The 22,623-nt window shown below is 33.6% G+C and overlaps 2 protein-coding genes across 3 annotated transcripts; both read left to right on the top strand.

Annotated features, from left to right (window-relative positions):
• Positions 1 to 2,951: 2,951 nt before the first annotated feature.
• EMB2083 (AAA-type ATPase family protein) lies at positions 2,952 to 14,190 on the top strand. 2 transcript variants are annotated; one of them, XM_088218145.1, is made up of 11 exons: positions 2,952 to 4,451; positions 5,255 to 5,427; positions 5,626 to 5,727; positions 5,811 to 5,975; positions 6,124 to 6,264; positions 6,566 to 6,724; positions 8,628 to 8,713; positions 8,937 to 9,015; positions 9,265 to 9,387; positions 13,366 to 13,422; positions 13,518 to 14,190. In XM_088218145.1, the coding sequence occupies exons 1-11, from the start codon at positions 3,131 to 3,133 to the stop codon at positions 13,710 to 13,712; spliced, it is 2,601 nt and encodes an 866-aa protein (XP_088074271.1). In that variant the 5' UTR covers positions 2,952 to 3,130; the 3' UTR covers positions 13,713 to 14,190. The 2 variants fall into 2 exon arrangements, with proteins under 2 accessions (XP_088074271.1, XP_088074272.1); XM_088218146.1 differs by having other exon boundaries at positions 2,953 to 4,451; positions 13,521 to 14,190.
• A 5,238-nt stretch (positions 14,191 to 19,428) lies between these two features.
• ENODL7 (early nodulin-like protein 7) lies at positions 19,429 to 20,278 on the top strand. The gene is made up of 2 exons (XM_022036248.2): positions 19,429 to 19,667; positions 19,783 to 20,278. The coding sequence occupies exons 1-2, from the start codon at positions 19,469 to 19,471 to the stop codon at positions 20,151 to 20,153; spliced, it is 570 nt and encodes a 189-aa protein (XP_021891940.1). The 5' UTR covers positions 19,429 to 19,468; the 3' UTR covers positions 20,154 to 20,278.
• Positions 20,279 to 22,623: the final 2,345 nt, after the last annotated feature.

Genomic DNA, 22,623 nt, shown 5'->3' with positions numbered 1-22,623 from the left:
TTTTATTATTCTTGTCATTTGAGATCGTATCTAAATGAACACTCTCTGTCTTTTAATACTTTAACCTTTCATCTTCCTAAACAGAGTGTGAAATGAGCTCATTGAGAATCTAGGATTCCTTTTAGCAGTTGTAACTCACCTTGAAATAATTATAGTATGGAAGAAGAGAGATAAAAATAAAGTACACTAGTAATTCTTCTGATAAATCCAGTATGGGTGCCTTGAGCTTAGCATGTATGCAAGACATTTCTATTATGTACTCTCTTATGTTCTATTTTTCTTTATATCTCATGGAAACAAAGTTCACCAAAAGCGTACAACCTTCGATTTTATCAGTTATAACAAAATATCGATCGATAGATGTAAGGAAATCTTTAGTTGAAGTGATATCATCGGACATGTGCCCCTCAAAACTTTTAGAATTGACTACTGCATTACCAACAAACTCATACAGTTCGACCGATCACATCTTTTAAACTCTATTTTTTCCTCAATGGTACTATTAGGAGTAAGTGGAGCGAGTGAATTGACCTGTAAAGGCCAATCGATATCCATAACTCCAAGAACAATCCGAACACTATTTTTTTATGTTTTGAAGTTTGTGCCGTTCAACATTGGGATAAAATTAACATTCGTGATGATACTTCTAGTAGAAAAGAAAGTTGAACAGAGAGCATACAACATTCAGTCAATATTCACATTAAACCTTAAACCATAAACAATAATAATGAATTTAAATATTGACAAATCTCATTTCAAGATATCAGACACTTCATTAATACTCTATCTTTGGATAGAGTATTAACTTATAAGTGATATGTTGTAATAGTAATTAAATACTGACAGTAAAAACATACACCAAATAAGAAATCTTTCTTTAGGTCAATTTATAGTTCACATGCAAAAATACTGAATAATTATCACGTATTTATCACTTCCAATTGGAATACAATTATATTAAATATTAACCTTCTTTTGACCTGTTAACATTAACATAAAATACATAATACAACTGTTTACATTCTAAAATAAATCAACTTAATACTAGATATATCACTTTGGCGACATATTGCATAAATCAATTCATTTCAGAATGTATATATAAACTAATATTTAAATTCAAAATTAAACCGAATTTATTCTGTATAAAAAAGAAAGTACCAATAAATAATAGTCAAATTATCTTGAAAATATACACTCTTAAATTCTATATTTTTTTGTAACTGTTGATTGGTTAAAGTTAATGTTGACCGTTGACTGTTGACTAGTCAAAGTCTTTCTTTTGACGTTGACCGGTCAAAAGCTGACCATTAACTAGCCAGGTCAGGCCCGAACCCATCTGAGATTTGGGCCCACTCGCACACGGGCCTCCTTTCCCCTCCTCTTTCTTTCTTCATTTTTTTTGTTTGCTTGGGTTGCAGTCACAATTTGAAAAAAATTTCTATAGTCCATCTGACAAAATCTAAATCAGAAAAGAAACCCAAATTTTTTTTTTTTTTTTTTCCTTCTTTTTTCTTTTCTTTCTTCTTCTTCTTCCTTCATGCGGCGGCTGGCCGTCGCTTCTTCTCTGCACGCCGCGACTAGAAGGTCGTGGTTGCTTCACTGGCGCGACGCACAGCGCGGCTTCACCGCCGCGATCGAGAGGTTGATCGGCCTCCCTTTGCGTGCATTCTTTTCTTCCTTTTTTATGTTACATATATATATATATATATATATATATATACATGCATCTGAGTATATAAAAATCCATAATTTATTTTTTTTAATGCATAAAACTTAAAAACCTGAAAAAAAAATTGTTTCTTAATTCATAATTTTTATTTAAAAAATTAATCCAAAAATTTAAAACCGAAACAAAATCAACACCAAACTATATATATTCGGCATCTTAAAATAAAACACAACTAAATGTAATCTGAAAAGAAAAAAAAAAAACTGTATCTCAACGGTTCAATATGAGATAACTCTGATATCAATTGTTAATATTAAATTAAACTAAATTTAAAAATAAAATTATAAATAAATTTTATAATGAATTAAAGAGAATAAATACGGAAGCATACTTGAATTCATAATGAAAGAAATATGTTCGTCATGCGGTAGATCTTCAAAATTAGTATGTAATATTTTGAGTTCTTACATTCTCTTTATTTATAGTGATGAGATATCAAAATAGAAAAAATTATACGTATAATTTAGAGAGCATAACCGTCTATTTATAAGCAAACTCTACTTGTAAATTTTTTATATTTTTAATTTGACCTATAATAAAATTAAAAATTATAGATTTTATCTCACACATAAAATAGAGCTCATATTTTAAAATTCAATATACCCTTAACCGTATCAAATTAATTATAACTGAGTTCAATTAATCTGATAGTATTTTATGCACAGTGATTTATAAACTCATATGATAAATTTAAAATCCAACACTATTCAACAAATGAAAATATTACTTTATACACATGACTTTGAGTATTAATACCCTAATTCATTTGAAGTACAGAAAAGAATTCTTATATATACATTCTGTGGTTTCATATACATTTTTATTATGCTATGACTATAACATATATAGGATTGTGTATGGATTACAGATGAAATGATATGTTAAATGAGGATAAAAAAAAAAAATCTTATTAGGTCAAATATACACTATTTATTTAGAGTTGATTTCTTACAACTTTGAATGGGATTGCTAATTAACAGCCTGTTTGGATTACATCAAATTTGCTTTATTTTATAAATGTCTAAATGTATTAGGTAAATATATTTTGTTTCATTTATAATAAAAATAAATAAATAAATAAAATTTGCCAGTATTTCTGGTGCATACAAACGCCTATAAAAAGTTCAATAAAGAAAAAACCTTTTATAATTTTCAGGAAACGTTGCCGTTTTGATTTGCGTAGCCCAGTCCAAGCTCCAACCCGAAGGCCTTCCGGTCCACTTATCTGCGAGCTTGGCAAGTAACGAGCTTCTCTCCCAATTTCAATGTCGATTACAGCAAAGCATGATACTCGTTTAGCTCATTATCTGACTTGCCACTTGAAAATGTAAGTCTTTTTTCGTGCACTCTGCTTCAATTGAATTTCATCTTCTTACAAAAAATTATCTTCAAATTTCCATGGCTTCTCAGTTACATTTTAGCTCTTCGTTATACCTCAAATTCCCATCCCATAGACGCAAATCCCAATTTCGGAACGTCTATTCTTCAATTTCATGCCTACAGAATGATGATTATAGTGATAATGATGATAACAGCAAAACCAGGAGTACTAATTTCAGTTGGCTTACCATACCCGTAACTCTCACTATAATCTCCACTTCTCTGAGTCTGCCTCAAGCCTCTCTTGCTGCGGCAAAAGTTTCAGATAGAAAGAAATCCCAAAAGAGATCCCAAGAAGCATTAACGCCAGAACAACTAAAAACATGGACCAATAACCTTCCTACTATATCTAAGCGTATTCCATATACTGAAATATTGAGTTTAAAGACTGAAGGAAAGCTTAAGCATGTGATAAAACCACCTGGTAGTTTGAGGCAAAGGGCAGAACCTGTTTTGGTGGTTTTGGAGGATTCTAGAGTGTTAAGAACTGTGTTACCATCAATTGAGGGTAACAGGAAGTTTTGGGATTCGTGGGATGAGTTGAAAATAGATGCAATGTGTGTTAATACGTATACACCTCCTGTTAAGAAGCCAGAGGTGCCTGCCCCTTATTTGGGGTTCTTGTGGAGGGTGCCCGCGTTTATGTTGTCTTGGACTAAGCCCAAGAAAGAGTCAAAACGGGCTGCAGAGTTGAGGAGTTTGAGGGAGGAGTTTAAGAAGCAAAGGAAAGAGGAGTTGGAGAGGATGAGGGAAGAGAGGGAGATGATTGAGAAGGTAATAAGGGTGCAGAAGAAAGAGGATGAGAAGAAGAAGAAGAGGGAGATTAGGAAAAAAAAGTACGAGGAATCTTTGCGTGATGCAAGGAGAAACTATCAGAATATGGCAAACATGTGGGCAAGCTTGGCGCAAGATTCAAATGTGGCAACTGCACTTGGATTAGTGTTCTTTGTGATATTTTATCGTACAGTGGTCCTTAGCTATAGAAAGCAGAAAAAGGATTACGATGACAGGTTAAAGATTGAGAAAGCAGAAGCAGAGGAGAGGAAGAAAATGAGGGAGCTGGAGAGGGAGATGGAGGGAATTCAGGGAGAGGATGAGGAAAGCGAAGAAGCAAAAGGTGAGCAAAATCCTTACCTGCAGATGGCTATGCAGTTCATGAAGTCAGGGGCACGTGTTCGAAGGGCGCGTAATAAGCGCCTTCCGCAGTATTTGGAAAGAGGTGTGGATGTGAAATTCTCAGATGTTGCAGGACTTGGGAAAATACGACTTGAACTTGAGGAGATTGTGAAATTTTTCACTCATGGAGAGATGTATCGCAGGAGAGGAGTAAGGATTCCAGGTCAGATTTGTGAAAACTCAGCTAATTTATGTGAATATTTCTTTTGTTATTTGGTTTTTCAACTTACTGCTATGGAATTATACCAAGTACGTGTTTGAGGGGGCGCAATAGGTGCAACTATTGTAACTCCATTCTGCCTGGTGTTACATCTGTAATATTACGTCTGTAATGTGACATGCGTAATCACCTAAACTGTAGATCTTTCAATCCTCTTTACCTTTATGTTTCTTATGAGAGTATCATAATCTAACAAATTGGGGAAGTAGGTTTTTTTGATTGGAAAATCAGGTAAGAAACTTATGAAGCAGTAAATGGGTGGTACCCCCTTGGTACCTCTGTTTATAATACTACACTTTTTTTTTTTTAAAAAAGACACTTATGAAGCAGGCATTTGAGCTGTCCAGTTGGGCCCTTATTGTTTGGACGGAAGATGCTATTAGACACTGATACTAAAAGGAATGCATAATCATGGTCAGAGTGAACTGGAAGCTTGGTCAGAGCGAAAATAAAATAAATTTGGTAAACTTGAGCCGTATCTGGGGCTGATTTGGTTTTTATATAATTACATCCGGATTTAATTCGGGTTTTGTGAAACCCACCTCGAACCTAACCCGAGGCTTCCGGGAGGCCTTAGCTTGCCTCAGTAACAATTTGAGCCTGAACAAAGATTTATTAACAATCTGCTCAGGGCCATCCCCTGATTCTCTTATTGTTTTTGTTCATTTAGCCTACCTTATAACAACAGCTATTTACTTTCTTAGTACTTTCTACAACTTATCAGGTCGATTTCTTTTTCTAATCAGGTGGCATTCTTCTCTGTGGTCCCCCTGGGGTGGGAAAAACTTTATTGGCAAAAGCTGTTGCTGGTGAAGCTGGTGTAAACTTCTTCTCTATTTCTGCTTCTCAGTTTGTTGAAATATATGTCGGAGTTGGTGCATCTCGTGTTCGAGCGCTCTACCAGGAAGCAAAAGAGAATGTAAGTGCTGCCTTTAGCTGGTTTGCTGTCATCCTGCCCAATCATGTGTATGGAGTTCTGCCATCTGTGATCAGCTTCATCTGAAGATTTTTATGTCTGGTCTTGCTATTAAACATCAGTCACTAATGTAACATGTCTTGCTTTGAAGCTTCCTAATTAGGTTTAATACAACATATTGTCACTTTTATGTTTGCACAGGCCCCCTCTGTTGTCTTTATAGATGAACTGGATGCTGTTGGAAGGGAGCGGGGGTTAATTAAAGGTTCTGGTGGACAAGAACGTGATGCTACTCTGAATCAGGTCGGTTCAATATATTTAATGCTTGCTGTTTTAACTATTGGTAGTTCTTTCATTTTCCTGACTTAGTTGGAAATTATGTGCAGCTGCTTGTGTGCTTGGACGGATTTGAGGGAAGAGGAGAGGTGATTACTATTGCCTCAACAAATAGACCAGATATTCTAGATCCTGCACTCGTGAGACCTGGACGGTTTGATAGAAAAATTTATATCCCTAAACCAGGCCTCATAGGTCGGATGGAAATTCTTCAGGTAAGTCTTCCTGTTATATGTGATTCTGCTATTTTTAATGTTTATTTTAGGCCATTGCAACATCAATCTTTGAGAAATTTCTGTAGTAGATTCCTGTATCTTGATACTGTCTTTAATATAACTATTTAATTTCATTTCCTGGTGGTAGGTCCATGCTCGTAGGAAGCCAATGGCTGAGGATGTGGACTACATGGCTGTTGCTAGTATGACTGATGGAATGGTTGGTGCAGAGTTGGCCAATATAGTTGAGGTTGCTGCAATTAACATGATGCGTGATGGAAGAACTGAGGTATTACATACTATGGGAAGAGAGAACTTTTTTTATGCATTTGTGAGTTATAAAAGAATGAAGGAGACTAATATGAAAGAGAAATATTATGAAAATTTAGAGAATTCGGAAATATAATGTTCATATATAATTTACAAATAAAGCATACAAGAGTTGGAATCTGAGGCGGGGTTACATTACTCCCTTGGTAGGAGGTTTGACAATTAAGAATAGGTTTCAGTTATGGTTGTTCACCAGAATGCCTTAAAAGGGAGCAATATGATCCCTAATTTTAGTTATTTACGCTTTTGGCACTGTGCAGATCACAACTGATGATTTATTACAAGCTGCACAAATAGAAGAGAGAGGAATGCTGGATAGAAAGGAGAGGAGCCCTGATACATGGAGACAAGTAGCTATCAATGAAGCAGCAATGGCTGTTGTAGCTGTGAACTTTCCTGATCTCAAAAATATTGAGTTTGTAGGGTCCTTAATCTCTATTGTTTTTCTGCTTTTCCTTTGTCCAAATTGCGTCTCACAGTTACATACGCAGGATTCGTTCCATGCCATTCTTAGAATTCTAATTTATGCTAAAATATGATGCTCTTATTACAATATTAGATCTGTTAAGATGTAGCATTACCTCTTAAGGTCTTGTCCTGCAAGCTCTAGGTGCATCTTGGCATATTTTGTGTTGGCATGGGGTCTTGGCATCTTTCTTATGGACATGCCATTTTGGTTAAGAGCACAACTTGGCCTTTGGTCTTAGAGCTGCATAATGATCATAAAGAGTCATGTTGAAATTCTTGACTTGATGTTTTTCCAGACTGTTGTGGAGCAATGAAAGGATTATTATTTCGGAGAACTGGGGGCTTTGACATTTGTCTTTTGTGTGCATGAGTATCAATTATGTATATATTGAACAAACTGCATGCAGTAATGGGATGGAAGAAAGTAACTTCGAGAAGGTTAAGTATTGAGTAAAGCAACAATTTACTAAAACATCCTAGATGAAGTAAAATGGTAAATTTTACTATGGCATGGTGGCTTGGGCTGGTGACGGGTGACAAGCTTCTTAGGCATTGTATAGAATTTTAGGGAGAATAGGCATGGAAGATATTAATCCTGTAAGATTTTCTCTCTAATAGGTTATGCATGGGTGATACATTCATGAAATTGGGAGCAATTTGTATTGAAAAATTGAGTATAAAACCCAAAAAGAGATTCATTTATTTCATGTTATTTTTGCTTGAGGTATGCACATATTTGTTCTGCGTCTTACCTGTTATTTTTTTGAAATAACTGCATCTTATCTGTTTTGTTGGTTTTTTTTTTAAATAAAAAAAACCTATTAGAGAAGGCCCATATTTGTTTTTGTTTTGTTGGTTATAAGTTATAACTAGCTCAGTGTCATGTATTATGTATGAATTTAATTAAATTAATTTAGATAATTTTAAGTTATCTACTGATATATGCAACTTCTTTTATACCAGAAGGCCCATGTAATACGTGGATCCATGATTATTTTTTTGGGTTCATCTATGCATATCTGATTCAGCTTAGACTGCACTTTTTTTTGGAAGAGAAGATGCAGTTTGCACTTAGTACCCCAAGGTCCTGAACTACCATATAATTTTTAACTGTGGTCTTCCACTAACTGGTAAACTCCAACAAAAATTTCAAATATTTGGCAAATGTTAACCTTTTGTATGCAAGGGACATGCATTATAAAATTATTCAAGATTTGAAGAATTCTCTTAATAAGATTGTACTTTATAATTTCTTTTATTGTATTATTCAGTGCGAATTATTATATGAAGAAACCTATATGTATGTAATGCATACATGAATGCGTTGTATATAGATGAAGGTATCTATCTAATAAATTAATAATAAAATCAAAATGTTAGCATATGATTAATGAACTACAGATACATATCTAAGCAGCTAATAATTTGTACAAACAAACCTTCATTTCTGCTGAGGTTCAAAAAATATTTCCCCTTTTTCACTGTTTTCTCAAAATGATTTTTTTTTTAATTTTGTTATTCTCTCAAGAAAATGAAAGGTGGTTTTTTTTTTGGCATATTTTTATTATGGAAATATATCTGAAGAACAATTAGTATTTTCCTTAACTAATTGTACCCATATTTACTTACTTTGCCAAGTAGCGTCAATTTGCAGTCTGTTCTTTCCATATAGCTTATGTTGTATTATTGACCAAAAAAGTCAAACTTGCTGAGAAAGCACTTATTCTGAATCTCAGTTTTCCTTTTAGAACCATTGTTTTTTTTTTCTTTTTTGTGAATGAGGAACTATCATTTTTAATCTACGTAACAGAAAAATTTAGTAAATTGTTCTCATATTTGAGTTCTTTGGAGCAGGTAACTATTGCACCTAGAGCTGGTCGGGAACTAGGCTATGTTCGGATGAAGATGGATCATATTAAATTCAAGGGAGGAATGCTTAGGTATTTTGCTTTCCACTTTCTCTGTCCTGGTTTTTTCAAGTGTTGTTCTTATAAATACTGTTAGAAGTATAAATATGGTGCCATAGATTTTCTTTTGTGCTTAGTTTGCTGTCATGCTGTTAACAAGTCCATTGTTCACTACAGAAGTAATCCATATATATATATATATATATCTTTACCTTTCTGTCTATTCCCTTTGGCTCATATTTGCAATGGTCTGCAGCCGGCAATCTCTCTTAGATCATATCACTGTTCAACTAGCACCTCGTGCAGCAGATGAACTTTGGTATGGTGAAAGTCAGGTGAGAGACTTCTGACACGTGTACGCAAATATATTGCTTCCTTCAGCTCACATTTGCAATGTTCAACTAGATATATATATTTTGAAATAATATTCAACTAGATATATTCCTGTGAAAAACTTTGGGGGAGGTTCTTTGGATTATTTCTATATGCCCTTAAGTTTCTTTTATCTTTTGTTTTACTCTTGAGAACCCTGCAGTATTTTCTTTTTTATTCTTAAAGTTCTATCTTGTGCCTTATTATTTCAGTTGAGTACCATATGGGCTGAAACAGCAGATAATGCTCGGTCAGCCGCACGAACCTTTGTTCTCGGTGGCCTTTCTGAGAAGTATTATGGTTTGTCGAACTTCTGGGTTGCAGATCGAATCAATGTATGGAGATTTCCTTGATGCCTTCCTACTTGTTATTTTCATGTTTAAATTTTCCTCAAGTCATGGTTGCCAAAACTAAGTTTCAATGAGTGGACTTATATAAGATAAAAAAGATGTTAAATATGTTCTTGCCTGATTTTTTACCCATGAAAGTAGAGTACAATATTCAATAAGCAGAAATAGAAACGACTGACTTTGAATACTGATTCTTATCATAATGGAAAATGGTGTGTTAGTCACATTTTTCCTCATTCTCTGGTTAGGCAACTTCTGTGTTAATAATGGTCCTTGCATATAAATCCAATGAACAACTTATATTGTTATTGGAATTTCTTCCCTTCTCATCTATGGTGAATAGCTGAATAAGGGCTTGTTAGGAGAGAGCCCAAGTATCTCATAACAATGAAAAATAAAATGTTCTAGAAATACTTCTTACTATTCTTGTTCTGTTTTCCCTATGAGCAGGAAGACTATAACGGTTCCTTGGAAAAAGGAACTCCCATTTCTTTTGGAAGTAACTACTTTTCCCACATCTATATGCTGCATAATCTATTACATATGAAAACCAACCTTACTTCCACAAAAAGACAGGAACCCATAGAAGTGCAACATAATCTTATCTTCAAGTCCCCTTTAATCTGCCATGTGTCTTTCTTCTATTTACTTTTTCCTTCAATCTATTCATAACATCACTTTTGGCCTTAAAAACATGCTTGTCCTCAAGCATAAAAAAAAGGATAGCAAGAAGTTGTTGCTAAAATGGTTCCCATGAAGCTTCTACAGGGGAATATCCCACTCAATGCACAAGAACTTCTTGTCTGCCATAGGGAGCATACTATATATTTCTTCAAGAAGCTCGTCAACAGCTGGAATAAGAAATTTATCTGTGATTGTTTTACTGTTGAAATCTTTGAAGTTGACACAAAAACATGACATGCTCTCTGCCTCCCAGTTGCAATTTCAACTCTCAGCATGTCTTTCTCACATCAAATTCTTCCAATTTAGTACCTACATCTATTTCATAGTTATATGGACATGTTTCTTTACCAAACTTGACCTCCACTCTGTATATCATCCTATTATAATGCATCTTGCAGATGATTCTTTGAGAAGCTTGTCAATAACTGGAATGGGGAATTTATCTTTGATTGTTTTATTGTTAAGAGCTTCATAGTTGATACAAAAGCACCAAGATCCATCTGCGTGTCTTACCAATAACACAGGTGGAGAGCGGGTTGATTGGCTGGTTTTGATAATACTTTCTTGAAGCATATTCCTGTATTATCTCAGAATTTCTCCTTCTGGAGATTGCAGTAGCAGTGTCTAATAAATTTGATGATCGTGATTGTGCAAGAGGCACTTTTATTGGAGGCTCAAAGATTTTCTAAGTGGCAATGACGAGGCATTATAATTCTAATTGGCCTTTGCCTCCACAAAAACTATGGTTAATTAGGGGAAGCAACAACTTTTAGAGTTTGATTAACTTGTGAATAAATTGGGAAAAGTTGATGCAAGGAAGACGTGCGGAGAGAGTTGAAATCCCAACTGATGGGTCCTAATTTGTTACCCAGTTGACAACTTAAATTGCCTCAAAGCCACTTAGGTGCTAGAAAAAAGATCTAAATGAAATGGGTTCTTATAAGCCAAGAAACAGTTATGATTCCCATTTACTACCACTAATCAGATGTTCTTCCGATATTCCACCAATGCTAGTAGCTTGGAGACCAAATCGTCATCTACTAGATAAATGGGTACTACCAGAACCGATGAGAACAAGTATAAGCATGCTGTTGGAATGTTCTTTTGAATCTTCCATCAGTTCAGGCCAAACCAGTTATTTGCAACTATTGGCAAGTACAAAGAGCCTGTCATAGTTGAAACACAACCTTTTCTGCCTTCTCTCTGCCATCTCAAATTTTTTTCCTTCAGCATTGTTGGACTCCATTGCTGGGAGAAGAGCCACAACCAATCTGTCGTCAGGAAGCTCAGCTTGCGATGACCATCAAAAGGCCACATATTAGATGCATGCACCAACACCTGCAAGTGAAATTGATCTAGTCAAGCCATTAAGCCATATTACTCAAGCTGAGTATATATTACTCCAGCCCAACTGATCCACCGGAGTCAAGTTGCGTGGAGTTTTTGAGGCTAATTGATTTGTTGTGGAGACATAGAATTTTTGGAATTTCTTCATGAGGTACCAAAAACCTAATTTTATTCTGGGTCTTTCTCTATTGGTTTGAATCAGTTGATTGCTAGTATATATTCTACCTCCAAAGAGTTACCACTGCCCATACCGCTTAAAACTCTCCTACTGACCTCAATTCTAGACTTAATAGTTGGAATTACAAATAGCTTAAATCCTTACACATTTGGGAAAAAGGCCAAATGAAACCGCCCAACCTCTGTAAGACAACCTGATAATCCTTAGAATCATTGAGTTTGCACAGGATATACTTCCTTCTACTGCTCCTAGAAATACTGCTTTCCCTCTTGAGTTAATTATGAGTAATTTTCGTAGTAATCAAATACCGTATGATAAAAATCTTTTTGACAATATTCAATTTGAAAATGTTCCCTTCAAAACTCTCCATAGGCAACCTATTCATTTTAGAGTTTCAAGTAGAAATACTAGCCATTTGCCACAGATCTACAGACATGTTGACCTCATAGAATACCAGAAGGATCCATATCACTGTTTTCTCTTAAGATGGTACCTTGGTTACTGGTATTTTCATGGATTGGTTAGATGCTTTAAAGGATTATTTTGCATGGTATTATGTGTCTAAAGTAGAGTGTCTTGAGTTTAACTAAAATGAAGTTGGTAGGTTCTATAGGCAATTTATCTAGTGAAACTTGGAGCACTTACCACTTGGGGGATCCGCCTACCATACAACAGAAGGTTATGATACAAAATTTGGAAGAAAATAGCTTCCTAAATACTGCTATTGCTGCTCCTGCAAGAAACTATCGAACTTGCAACAACTAGCTGATAGTGTAATAGGTTATTTAGATTGGTTTGAGGAACTCATGTCTGGGTGAACTGAAGACACTTGCCACTGTTTGTAGACGCATTAACAGCATGAGGGTAAAATTTAACAGGAAAATTTCTTTATATTCTCCCAAGTCTGTAAAAGAACCCTATCAAAAATCACTAGAAATAGAGAAGTATTTCAAGTTTCCTTATGGGGTACCATCTTCCACGGGAGAGCCACCTCAGCCAAAGTCTGTCTTTTGTCCATTTCTACATCTAAACTTGTTATCTTTTAGTATTTAATTTTATCATTCCTCATCCTTGTGGCCTTCCTAGTACTTCACATAGTTCTGCAATTCATTGTCATTATTGACATAAGAAAGGTCACGTTGCTTCGAAGTGCCCTCAACATTCCTTGATTGTAAAGCAAAAGTCTTATGATTCACTTGTTGAAACAAATCCTAATAAATACTCTCGTGATGAAGATGACTTAGATCATGTAAAAAAATGTTCTCGTCTCTCATCTTGTTCCCACCTTAATATGTCCTTTCAATGCCCATAGGGAGTCTCTTGAGTTCAGGTTGCACCTTGTGATCCCATCAATTAATGTAACATAGTCCTTAAAACTCCCCGATAGTCTTGCATCCGAAGAGCCTTTTGAAGTTGGTAATATTGTTCTCTCTCCTTTTGTTAGAACTAGAGACCAATGTTTGTCTGGTTCTCTCCTGTAAATTTCTTCCTATTTGGTTGGTGTTGCTTTCGTGCCTTGTGAATAACATTCTTTTCCTTTTCCTTTTACAAAGCTTCTTTTAGAGGTTAAGAAAAATTGACTTCTGGAAAAAAAGGTGGTGTTTATAGTGGGTTCTTGCTAATACTCTAGTTCTGATTGAAATACTTGGAAAGGTACCAAATCAAGGAATCTTTAAACTATTTTGTTTTTTTACTTCTATTACATTGAGGCTATGGTTGTACTTCTATAGTATAACTAGATTTTAAATTTTCAGGAAATTGATTCAGAGGCCTTGCGAATAGTGAACTTCTGTTATGAGCGTGCTAAAGAGGTATTTGTGTGTCATAAAAACTTCACTTGCAAATTTTTAGCTTCCTTTCAGTATTTTTCCCAGCGTACTTGTGTTAAACTATTTATTTTCTGTAGCAGATCCTGCAGGAAAACCGAAAACTTATGGATGCCATGGTTGATGAGCTTGTTCAGAAGAAAAGTTTGACAAAACAAGAATTCTTCCATCTAGTTGAGTTGCATGGATGCACTAAACCGCTGCCACCAAGTATTGTCGACCTCAGGGCCGCTAGACGCTTGCAGTTCCAGCAAATATTGAAGGGCAGGAAGTAACAACTGTTGGTGGCAACTCTTAACACAAGGTGGTAACAAAAACTTTCCTTAAGGCATTTTTGTGTTTGCCCCGTTGAGCAATATGCAGTTGTGGCTATCAGTTATTGGAAGGAGCATTTATTGGGAATTTGACCATGCAACTGCAAAATCACTGGCTTCAGGAAACTATTTGTTCATGATATCTGTGTGCAAGATGCAAGAATTGCAGGTTGTGGATAATCCGGTGAGCATCGAAAAGAAGAAAGGAGCAGTTTTGCCACAGCTGACCGGGCTAGCTCAATATCAGATCCTGTTTCCTCATTTATTTTTGCAACAATTTTAGTTGTGATCTTTTGTCATCATCTTATCAAAATTACAAGTTAATATTGGCATCGACCACCACCTCAGAATGCGGGATTGGTTGATGTATGCGATGGTAAATTGTTTTGGAGAATGTTATTCTAATTATCACAAGCAGGACATCCCTTCAACACCGAAAGGAGCTTTTCTCCTGATTGTAAGTATGCATATTGACCATGTGTTGCATCTAAAAATATAATTCTATGCACTGGAGTTTGAAACCTCCTTAACTGCTAGAAAAACATTGGAGGTTTAAATATCATTTTTCCAATAAGTTTTTGAGAGAAATTAAGATCTTGACCAAATTCTACTTGTAATATCCACTCTAAACGAGAAATTATTGGACTCTAATATTTTTTTTTTTTTAAAAAAAACATTTCTCATACTTTGTTAATCTCAATGTCGTTTGTGGAAAATAATCTTTCACAATGCAAATAAGCATTTTCTTATTATACAACTTCCAAATCATAGTCACTTTATGTAAATACCCAAACATTCAAATATGTCTAATTTATTTCCTCAAGCACCTTCGTACAATTAGATTTAGAAATCTTATTTTCGTTCAAAATGGTTTTATACATTAATCAAATTATACGAGGAAAGTTAATATATTTCATTATATTATTGTTTACATGAATTTATACAAACTCGATTACTAAAAGAAAAATTAAGTAATATTTATGAGAATCTAAATGAGCTTCGTTAAACACCAACAATTCTATTTTTTTAACAATGTTCGTGTTATTCAATCACATGTATCAAACACAAACTTATTTATTCTTCATTGTACTGAGGGAATTCAAGCTCAAAATTACTTGACTGAAACCGAAAGTCAGTTGCAAATCTCATAACTTTTTCCTTCTCTATTATCTCTCTACTTTTCTTTTATTTTTCTGTTTGACTAAACTCTTTATATTTATGCACATATGATTGATGACTTTTATATAAAAAATTTAATTAATATAGTACCAACTATTTAAAGTTTAAAATTTTGAAACCAGCAATGTAAAACCCGGCTAGCCCAATCCAAAAGACCCAAGCCCATTGGCAGGTCCCCAAGTTTTGCACGAACAACCTTCCTTTTCTTCTTCTCACTTGCAACACAATAAGGGTTTGGGGTGAGGTTAGTAGAAAGAGAAGAGAGAAAGCTCAAGTGAAGGATGAGAGCGACGATCTAGAGAGAGAAAGAGAGGGAGAGCAGCCGGAAGAGGAAGGTGTCGCGGAGGCTGAAGTTCAGAGATCAGAAAAGAAGGAAGAATCGCGAGAAGAGGGTTATGATTGTTGTTCAGCTTTGGATTTTGTTTGATAAAATTTGTATTTATTTTATTAAACCTATGTGAATATTTGTTTGCACATCTGCATTTTAAACACAACTATATTTTTACTGAATTCGTAAAACTCATCTCAATTCACACTCTCTCAATGTAGATTAGTTTAAATCAAGAGTGAGTTCAATATGAAAGAAAGACTTTAAAGAATTTTTAGTTATTTTAGATGTTTGTTGTAAAATAAATCTAAATATATTATTGTGACACAATTTTAAAAGATTTTTGTGAGATTCATGAATTGTGACTAAAAATGTATTGTTGATTCATAAATTTTAGTATAATGTTTGCACAAAATTTATCATGTTAATATATGTGGTAACATTCATTTCTCATGACGTTATAAATAATTTATGTTAAAAAAAAATAAGAAGTGTTTTCATGAAATGCATGCTTTTGTAGGAATTTTGGAATGGTATGCCCAATTAAGAAAATCAATTATGAAGTTATTCAATTTTGTAATGAGAAGACTGAATTATATTGAAGTTGATTTAAAACTGTATTTTAAAATATGGGTAGATGTATATAGACGACATAAATTTATGAAGTTTTTCATATTAAGTTGTAAAAGCTTATAATTTTTATATTTATAATTAATTTTAAATGTGGTTTAAAATATTTTTAATATAATATATAATTTAAATTAGATTCTTTATTACATAAGCAGAATTTACATAGGCTTTACAAATAGTCTTACATTGGCATAGGGGTTAATTAATCTTTTACATCATTCAAAAAAAAAAAATAATAATAATAATAATAATCTTTTACAACCAAACTGACTCCGTCCCCATAAATTATAGAATTTGCTAAGAAGGTGTAAAAAAAAAAATACTTTATAATATAAAAGAAAGAGAATAATTAGATTAAAAATAGCTAGTAATATTTGTATAAATTGATATACATTTAAACTAAAAATTTATTATAATGCAGACAAAGCTCCTTACATTTTTAAAATTGGATAATATTATTTTCAATTAATATTTCTTAAAATCACTGGAAAGAAAAAATAAAATTCTTGAAAAGGAAAAGTAAAATATTATAAATTAATTTTTCAAGCTATTTACAAGATAAAAAAAAATATCTATAACGATCCCGGAAATTTCAAAGAAAATAAATTATAAATTAAGTGCGGAAGCGAAATAAATAATTAGAGTTTACATTCCTTACAAAATGACTTAAATATCAAGTAGGGTTACGAGAATAATTCTTTTGAGAGAAATACGAGAAATTAAAGAATAACTAGAAAATAAATAAAATTGACATTCTACTCACAACTCTCTTGTGGATCGGGCTCTAGGTCCTGATCCTCTTAATCTGACATGCTTAATAAAAGATGAACTATACTAGCTCAGTAAGAATATCACACTATTAACCGATACAGAAATAAAGGTTGGTAGAAATAATAAAAACAACTAATGGAGCTCTGAATTTAGCAAAATCGTTTATCATATATGAAATCATTTACTGTCTACTTACCATAACGAGATTTACAAAATAACTTATAGAGACAATAACATAACACATCTCATGATTTCATATGTAATTGATTGAAATAACAATTTTCTCTTTTATCAGCCTACTGGTATTCATGGGGGTTTATATGGATGTTCCCACAATATGTGAACAATTTCCTTTAACATTCTAATTAACAGGCCGTCCTCATACTCTGTTCGGTATAAGCACTAAATTACTAAACCTCAATACCCCGTCCGGTATGAGGGTGAAACGATCCATTCTCATACCTCGTCCGAAATGAATACCAAATTACCAAGCGTCGATACCCCGTCCGGTATGAGACAACATTCATAGTAGGATTTCCTATGTACCCGATCCGTCCACCATTTCTCAGAATATCCAGTAAGGCTGTTGTTTCATCCATTCACTTAATCACATAATTTCTCGTTTACTTCTATTATCTAATTTTTTAATTCAACCGTAATAACATAAAACAAACAAAACATGCATAAGGGAATATAATCACATATCAATTTTTCAATTCAACTGTAGTCACATAAGGCAGTAATATATACATTCAAATCCATAAAATTGATCAGCAGATATTATCATGCATTCAAACTATAAAATAATTTAACAGAAATTAACAATGAATAATTTTCGATTCTGACTCTATTAGTAACCCATAATTAGTTATGGATATTTTCTAAATTGCACAAAATATCGTATTTTTGTTAATTTGATTTCAATTCTATAACAGAGAATATGATAAGGGATTCTTACTCAAATTGATACCCGGAATGTCAAACTTGTTGACTGTGCTTATTGGCGGTTCCTGAATTTCCTAATTTTTTCTTTAGAGATTAAAACGCGTTACAAGTACCTACAAATATCCCAAAAAAATTTACAAATCAGTGTCAGGACCCCTTTTTAGCCAATTTCAGAATTCTGACACGGCTGCTCCGCCGTATTTTACTGATGGCGCCGCCGCGGTTTGCCTCGAGTCGGTTGTTTTTAGCCAATTTTGCATTAATCATTGCGAGAAAATACGTTAAAGGGCCTCGGTTGGCTGAAAAAAATAAAAAATCGAAACTTATCGGCGGCGGGGTTCTCCGGTGCGGCGACTCTGCTGGCTCACCTTTGCGGTTGGGTGTTTTGCTTCGGTCAACATTTAGAGAAGGAAATGTGATTATAATTATGGAAGAATTACGCAAAATGAGAATCGAGAAGGGCCTCATCGGATGTAATTTTTATAATTTTTTGCGGTGGTGCCGCTTGATTTTACTCGCAGTTTTCGGAAAATCTGTTGGTCTTTTTACTCCAATTTGGTCGTGTGGGTGTTTAAAATTGAATTCCGAGCAAATAATTTTTTTTTTACCTATTTTGGCAGTTGGAAGTGGCTCCGGCGCGGCGGCTGGTAGTGACGGCTTCTCTTCCTAGCGGCTGGGTCTTCTTCTCCGACAAGAGTGTCTGCCGGCTAGGGTTAGGGTTTGGTGTGAAAAGAGTTATTTATATCAGTTTCCTTTTAATCTGGGCCGTTCTCCGCATTTGATTTGGACCGTCCGATCGCGATTAAATAAGAAATAGATCTGCACTGTTAATCGCGTTTAAATTTGACTGTCCGATCACGTCTAGGAGGGGATGCATTTGGGCTGTCCGTGCGCATATGAGTGGATTTGGATCGTCTAATCGTGGGCACGCGGATCGCCCGCGTGGCTTCCTGCGTGGCACCGCGTCAGCGTCCGTTGCCACACAGCGTGTTCTGGTTCGTCGGGGCTGCTGACTGGGCATTCAACGTGGCACAACTTTTCTAAATTGCGTTTTAACCTACAATTTTTTATTTTTTAAAAAAAAATACTTCAAGATCTCAAATTTTCACTCTTTTTTTCTAAAATTATTTTCAATCTCATCATTCACCTAATTTTCTTCATTTTACATTAAATTAAAATTAATAAATTAAAAAATTATATTTATAAATTAATTTTAAATTACATAAAAATTCATTTGGGTATTACAATATCAATAATAAATTACTAAATTACTTTTTACACTTATAATTTAATTTATAATATTTTTCATTATAATTTAATCTCTAATATTTTTATTTATTTCAAACAATCAATCTTCTTTTATTTTTCAATAAAAAAATTGAAACTAATTATATTCTATTTGAACTCTTTAGAAAATAGTTTAAATTAATTAATTAAATATATTTTCTGAATTATTTTTTAAAATGTTAAAATATAATAAAACCAAAAAGAGTAAAAAAAAATCATTAAGAAAAAATTAAAAATTGTATTACATTAAGCGATAAAATTTAAAAATTAATTTAATAATTTATTTAAAAAATCATTTGAATTCCATATCTGGCGGTCAAATTTGTATGTTTGACCTTTTCAAACATCTTTTTGAACTTTAACCGTTTCAACATTTCACCTCATCTCACACGTACTTCAAATCCCACTCCATCCAAACCGCCACGTCTCTTCTCTCCACGTTTTTCAAATCAAACCGCCGTAAACTCCACTCTCCTTCTTATGCAACATCATATATATATATATATGTATATATATATAAATCTCCACAAAACACCCTTTCCTCATTATCATACTCTTTTCACATTTTCAAACAAACATGGCTTCTCTCTTAACTCACTTCTGCACTTGTTTGGTTCTTCTTTCCACCATTAATGGCGGTACTCTAGTAATGATTCAAGGTTTGAAAGAGTTCAAAGTTGGTGATGAATTTGGTTGGCAAGAACCCACCGAGAACAACTCTGCAATATATAACCAGTGGGCCACAAGCAAAAGATTTCACGTTGGAGATTCTCTCTGTAACTCTTCTTCTTCTTCTTCTTCTTTTTCTTATTTCTTCTTCTTCCTCCTTTGTTATTTGATTATAATTTTAAACTTGAGATTAATTAATTAATTAGTTATTTATTTATACAGATTTTGAATACAAGAATGACTCAGTGGTGGAGGTAGAGAAATGGGGATACTATCACTGCAACTCAAGCAACCCTATTGTTGCATTTGACAATGGCAGGAGCATCTTCAAGCTTGATAGGCCTGGAGCCTTTTACTTCATCAGTGGAATCTCTGATCACTGCAAGAATGGTCAAAGGTTAATCGTGGAGGTGATGGGTCTGCACCACCATCTTCATTCTCCTCCTCCTTCCATGGCCATGCCGCCTGAGCACCAGCTTTCACCATCACCATCACCAAATTCACCAACTAATTCAGGGTCTCAATTAGTTTCAGCTTCATTGATCTCCTCTGTTTTTTTCATGGCTCTTGCTGCAGCTTCGTTTGTTATTTAATCTGTCTTTTTTTTGAATTATTTTCATTATATTCTGAGACAATGTTTAATTGGTATTTTTTTTCTGATACCCAGATTGATATTTTCCTCCATTGTTGTTTATTCCGATGGCTCTTGTTCTTGTAGTGCTATCTGAAAATTAACCTATTTATTATGCACTTCATTTATTTATTTATTTTGCTCTTTTGATTTAATCCCAGAGTACGTACATACATATATATATATATAAACAACTTAAATATCTAAGGGGAAGAAGAAAAAGCAGACCCAACAAGAATATGAAAACTGGCTTCCGCTATATTTCTTGTCTCTTTCTAGGTTTGCTATAAGGAGAGTATATTGTATGCGTATTAGATGAGATGGATGATTATGGGTTATCTGAGGCTATTTCGAACAATGGTACATATGGGTTTCTGGAAACAAAGTCCAAGTGAGCTATGGCTGTGTGTGTGTAAATATATATACACACACACATATATATTGATATAATGAGTACTGCAGGAGACTCCAGTGCTTGAACCAAGTCAGCCGGGACACAAATCCTTGGGTGGCCTACAAGTTGAATTTCAACCGTCAGAGTGGTTTATGTATTGCCACTCACAGGTGGCACTTGAACAAGATAATGCTACATTTATATGAAGAAAGCTTCACATCCAGATTAAACTCAGTTGCTGTTACTTATATATATATATATATATATATATATATATGCACTAGAAAAAACAATGACGAAGTATATATGTAAGACATTCTCAAACTCTTTCCAAGAGTTTTTACTCAGCAAACAAAACTAATTTGTATCAAGTCCCAAATCTTCCCCACTGAGATTTTTATAAATACTTTCTTGCTCGTAGCTAACCAAATGAATCATGCTATGACATAAAATAGGACCACTCTGGCCTTCTTTAATCCATGATTCTCCCTTCTACTTTGCCACATTGCAAAAACGTAGTAAAAACCAATACAAAGCATATACACCACATTCTGACTTTTGGCAATGCAAAAAATACGGTTCCAAGTAATTGGATAATTAATACTTTCTTTTTATAAGATGTTGTCATGAGTAAAATTGTATGTTTGAATATGTTATTTATTTAAAAGTTGTATTATAATTGATATGAGTATACTATATAAATATATAATTTTTTCATTTTTTTAAAAATAGTAATTTAAAAATAATTAATTTTATTTATAGATAATATATTAAAAAATCTTAGTATTATTAAAAAAAATTTAAGTCAACTCCTACATTTCGAATAAAATCTATATTTTTAAACTAGTAAGTTTTTATTATTAAAAACATATTTAATATCACTAAATAGATACACACATGACAAAAAAATGTATTTACTTGAACATTAAATTTAGAAAATATTGTTAGTGCAGCAGCTAATAACAATTTTTATTTTTTTTTATTTTCTCTATCCGAATAATTATATGTAACAACCTGAAACTTGAAGGTAAATAAGTTATAAATTGAGTGCGGAAGCGAAATAATCGTTTAAATTTTACATTACTTACATAATAATTCAGAATACCCAATAGAATTACGGGAATGACACTTCTAAAAGAATAACGAAAAAATAAAGATGTAAATGAAAAATAAACAAACTGAACATCCTATTCGCAACTCTTTTGTGGATCGAGATTTGGATCTTAGTTCTTTTGATCTGAAATGATTAATGAAAAAGTGAGGTACACTAACCCAACAAAAATGTCATACTACTCACCGATACAGAAATGAAGGTTGTTAAAAATAATAAAAATAACTAATGAAAGTTTTATTTTAAGTAAATTCATTTATCATAAGTGAAATTATTTATTATACACTTACTGTATCGAAATTTCCAAAACTGACCTATAGAGGTAATGACACAAACAGTCTCATAATCTCATGTACAATTAATTAGAATAACAACCTTTTCTTTTTATCTGCCTATTGGTATCTATAGGGGTTCATAGGAATGTCTCCACTACGCATGAACCTTTTTTCCACGTTTTTCATTAACCGACCGTCCCCATATCCCGTCCGGTATGAGCACCAAAAATACCATTTTTCAATACCCCATCCGGTATGAAGGTTAAACGGACCGTCCCCATACCCCGTCCGGTATGAGTGTCAAAGTACCATTCCTCCATACCCCGTTCGGTATGAGGCAACGTTTACGGTAAGGTTCCCTATGTACCCGCTTTGTCCATCATCTCCCAGGATATCCAGTAAGGTTACTATTCATTTACTCACTTAATCGAGCAATTTTTCGTTTTCATTTAATTTTTTAGTTTCCTAATTTAACTGTGAACCATACAAAACAAGTAATATATGCATTAAGGGACAGAAACGAATCATCATATCAATTCTAGTATGTTATCATACATTCGAAACTGTAAAATTAATTAATCAATTAAAACATGACAAATAGTAATAAATAACCGGTTCAGGCTCAATTAGTAACATTTAATTATCGATATTT

This window comes from Carica papaya, chromosome 4, assembly GCF_054855325.1.
Source record: "Carica papaya isolate Zhongbai chromosome 4, ASM5485532v1, whole genome shotgun sequence".
Classification (NCBI taxonomy): domain Eukaryota; kingdom Viridiplantae; phylum Streptophyta; class Magnoliopsida; order Brassicales; family Caricaceae; genus Carica; species Carica papaya.
The sequence above is the reverse complement of the archived record's forward strand: the minus strand, read 5'-3'. Positions and strand labels throughout refer to the sequence as shown.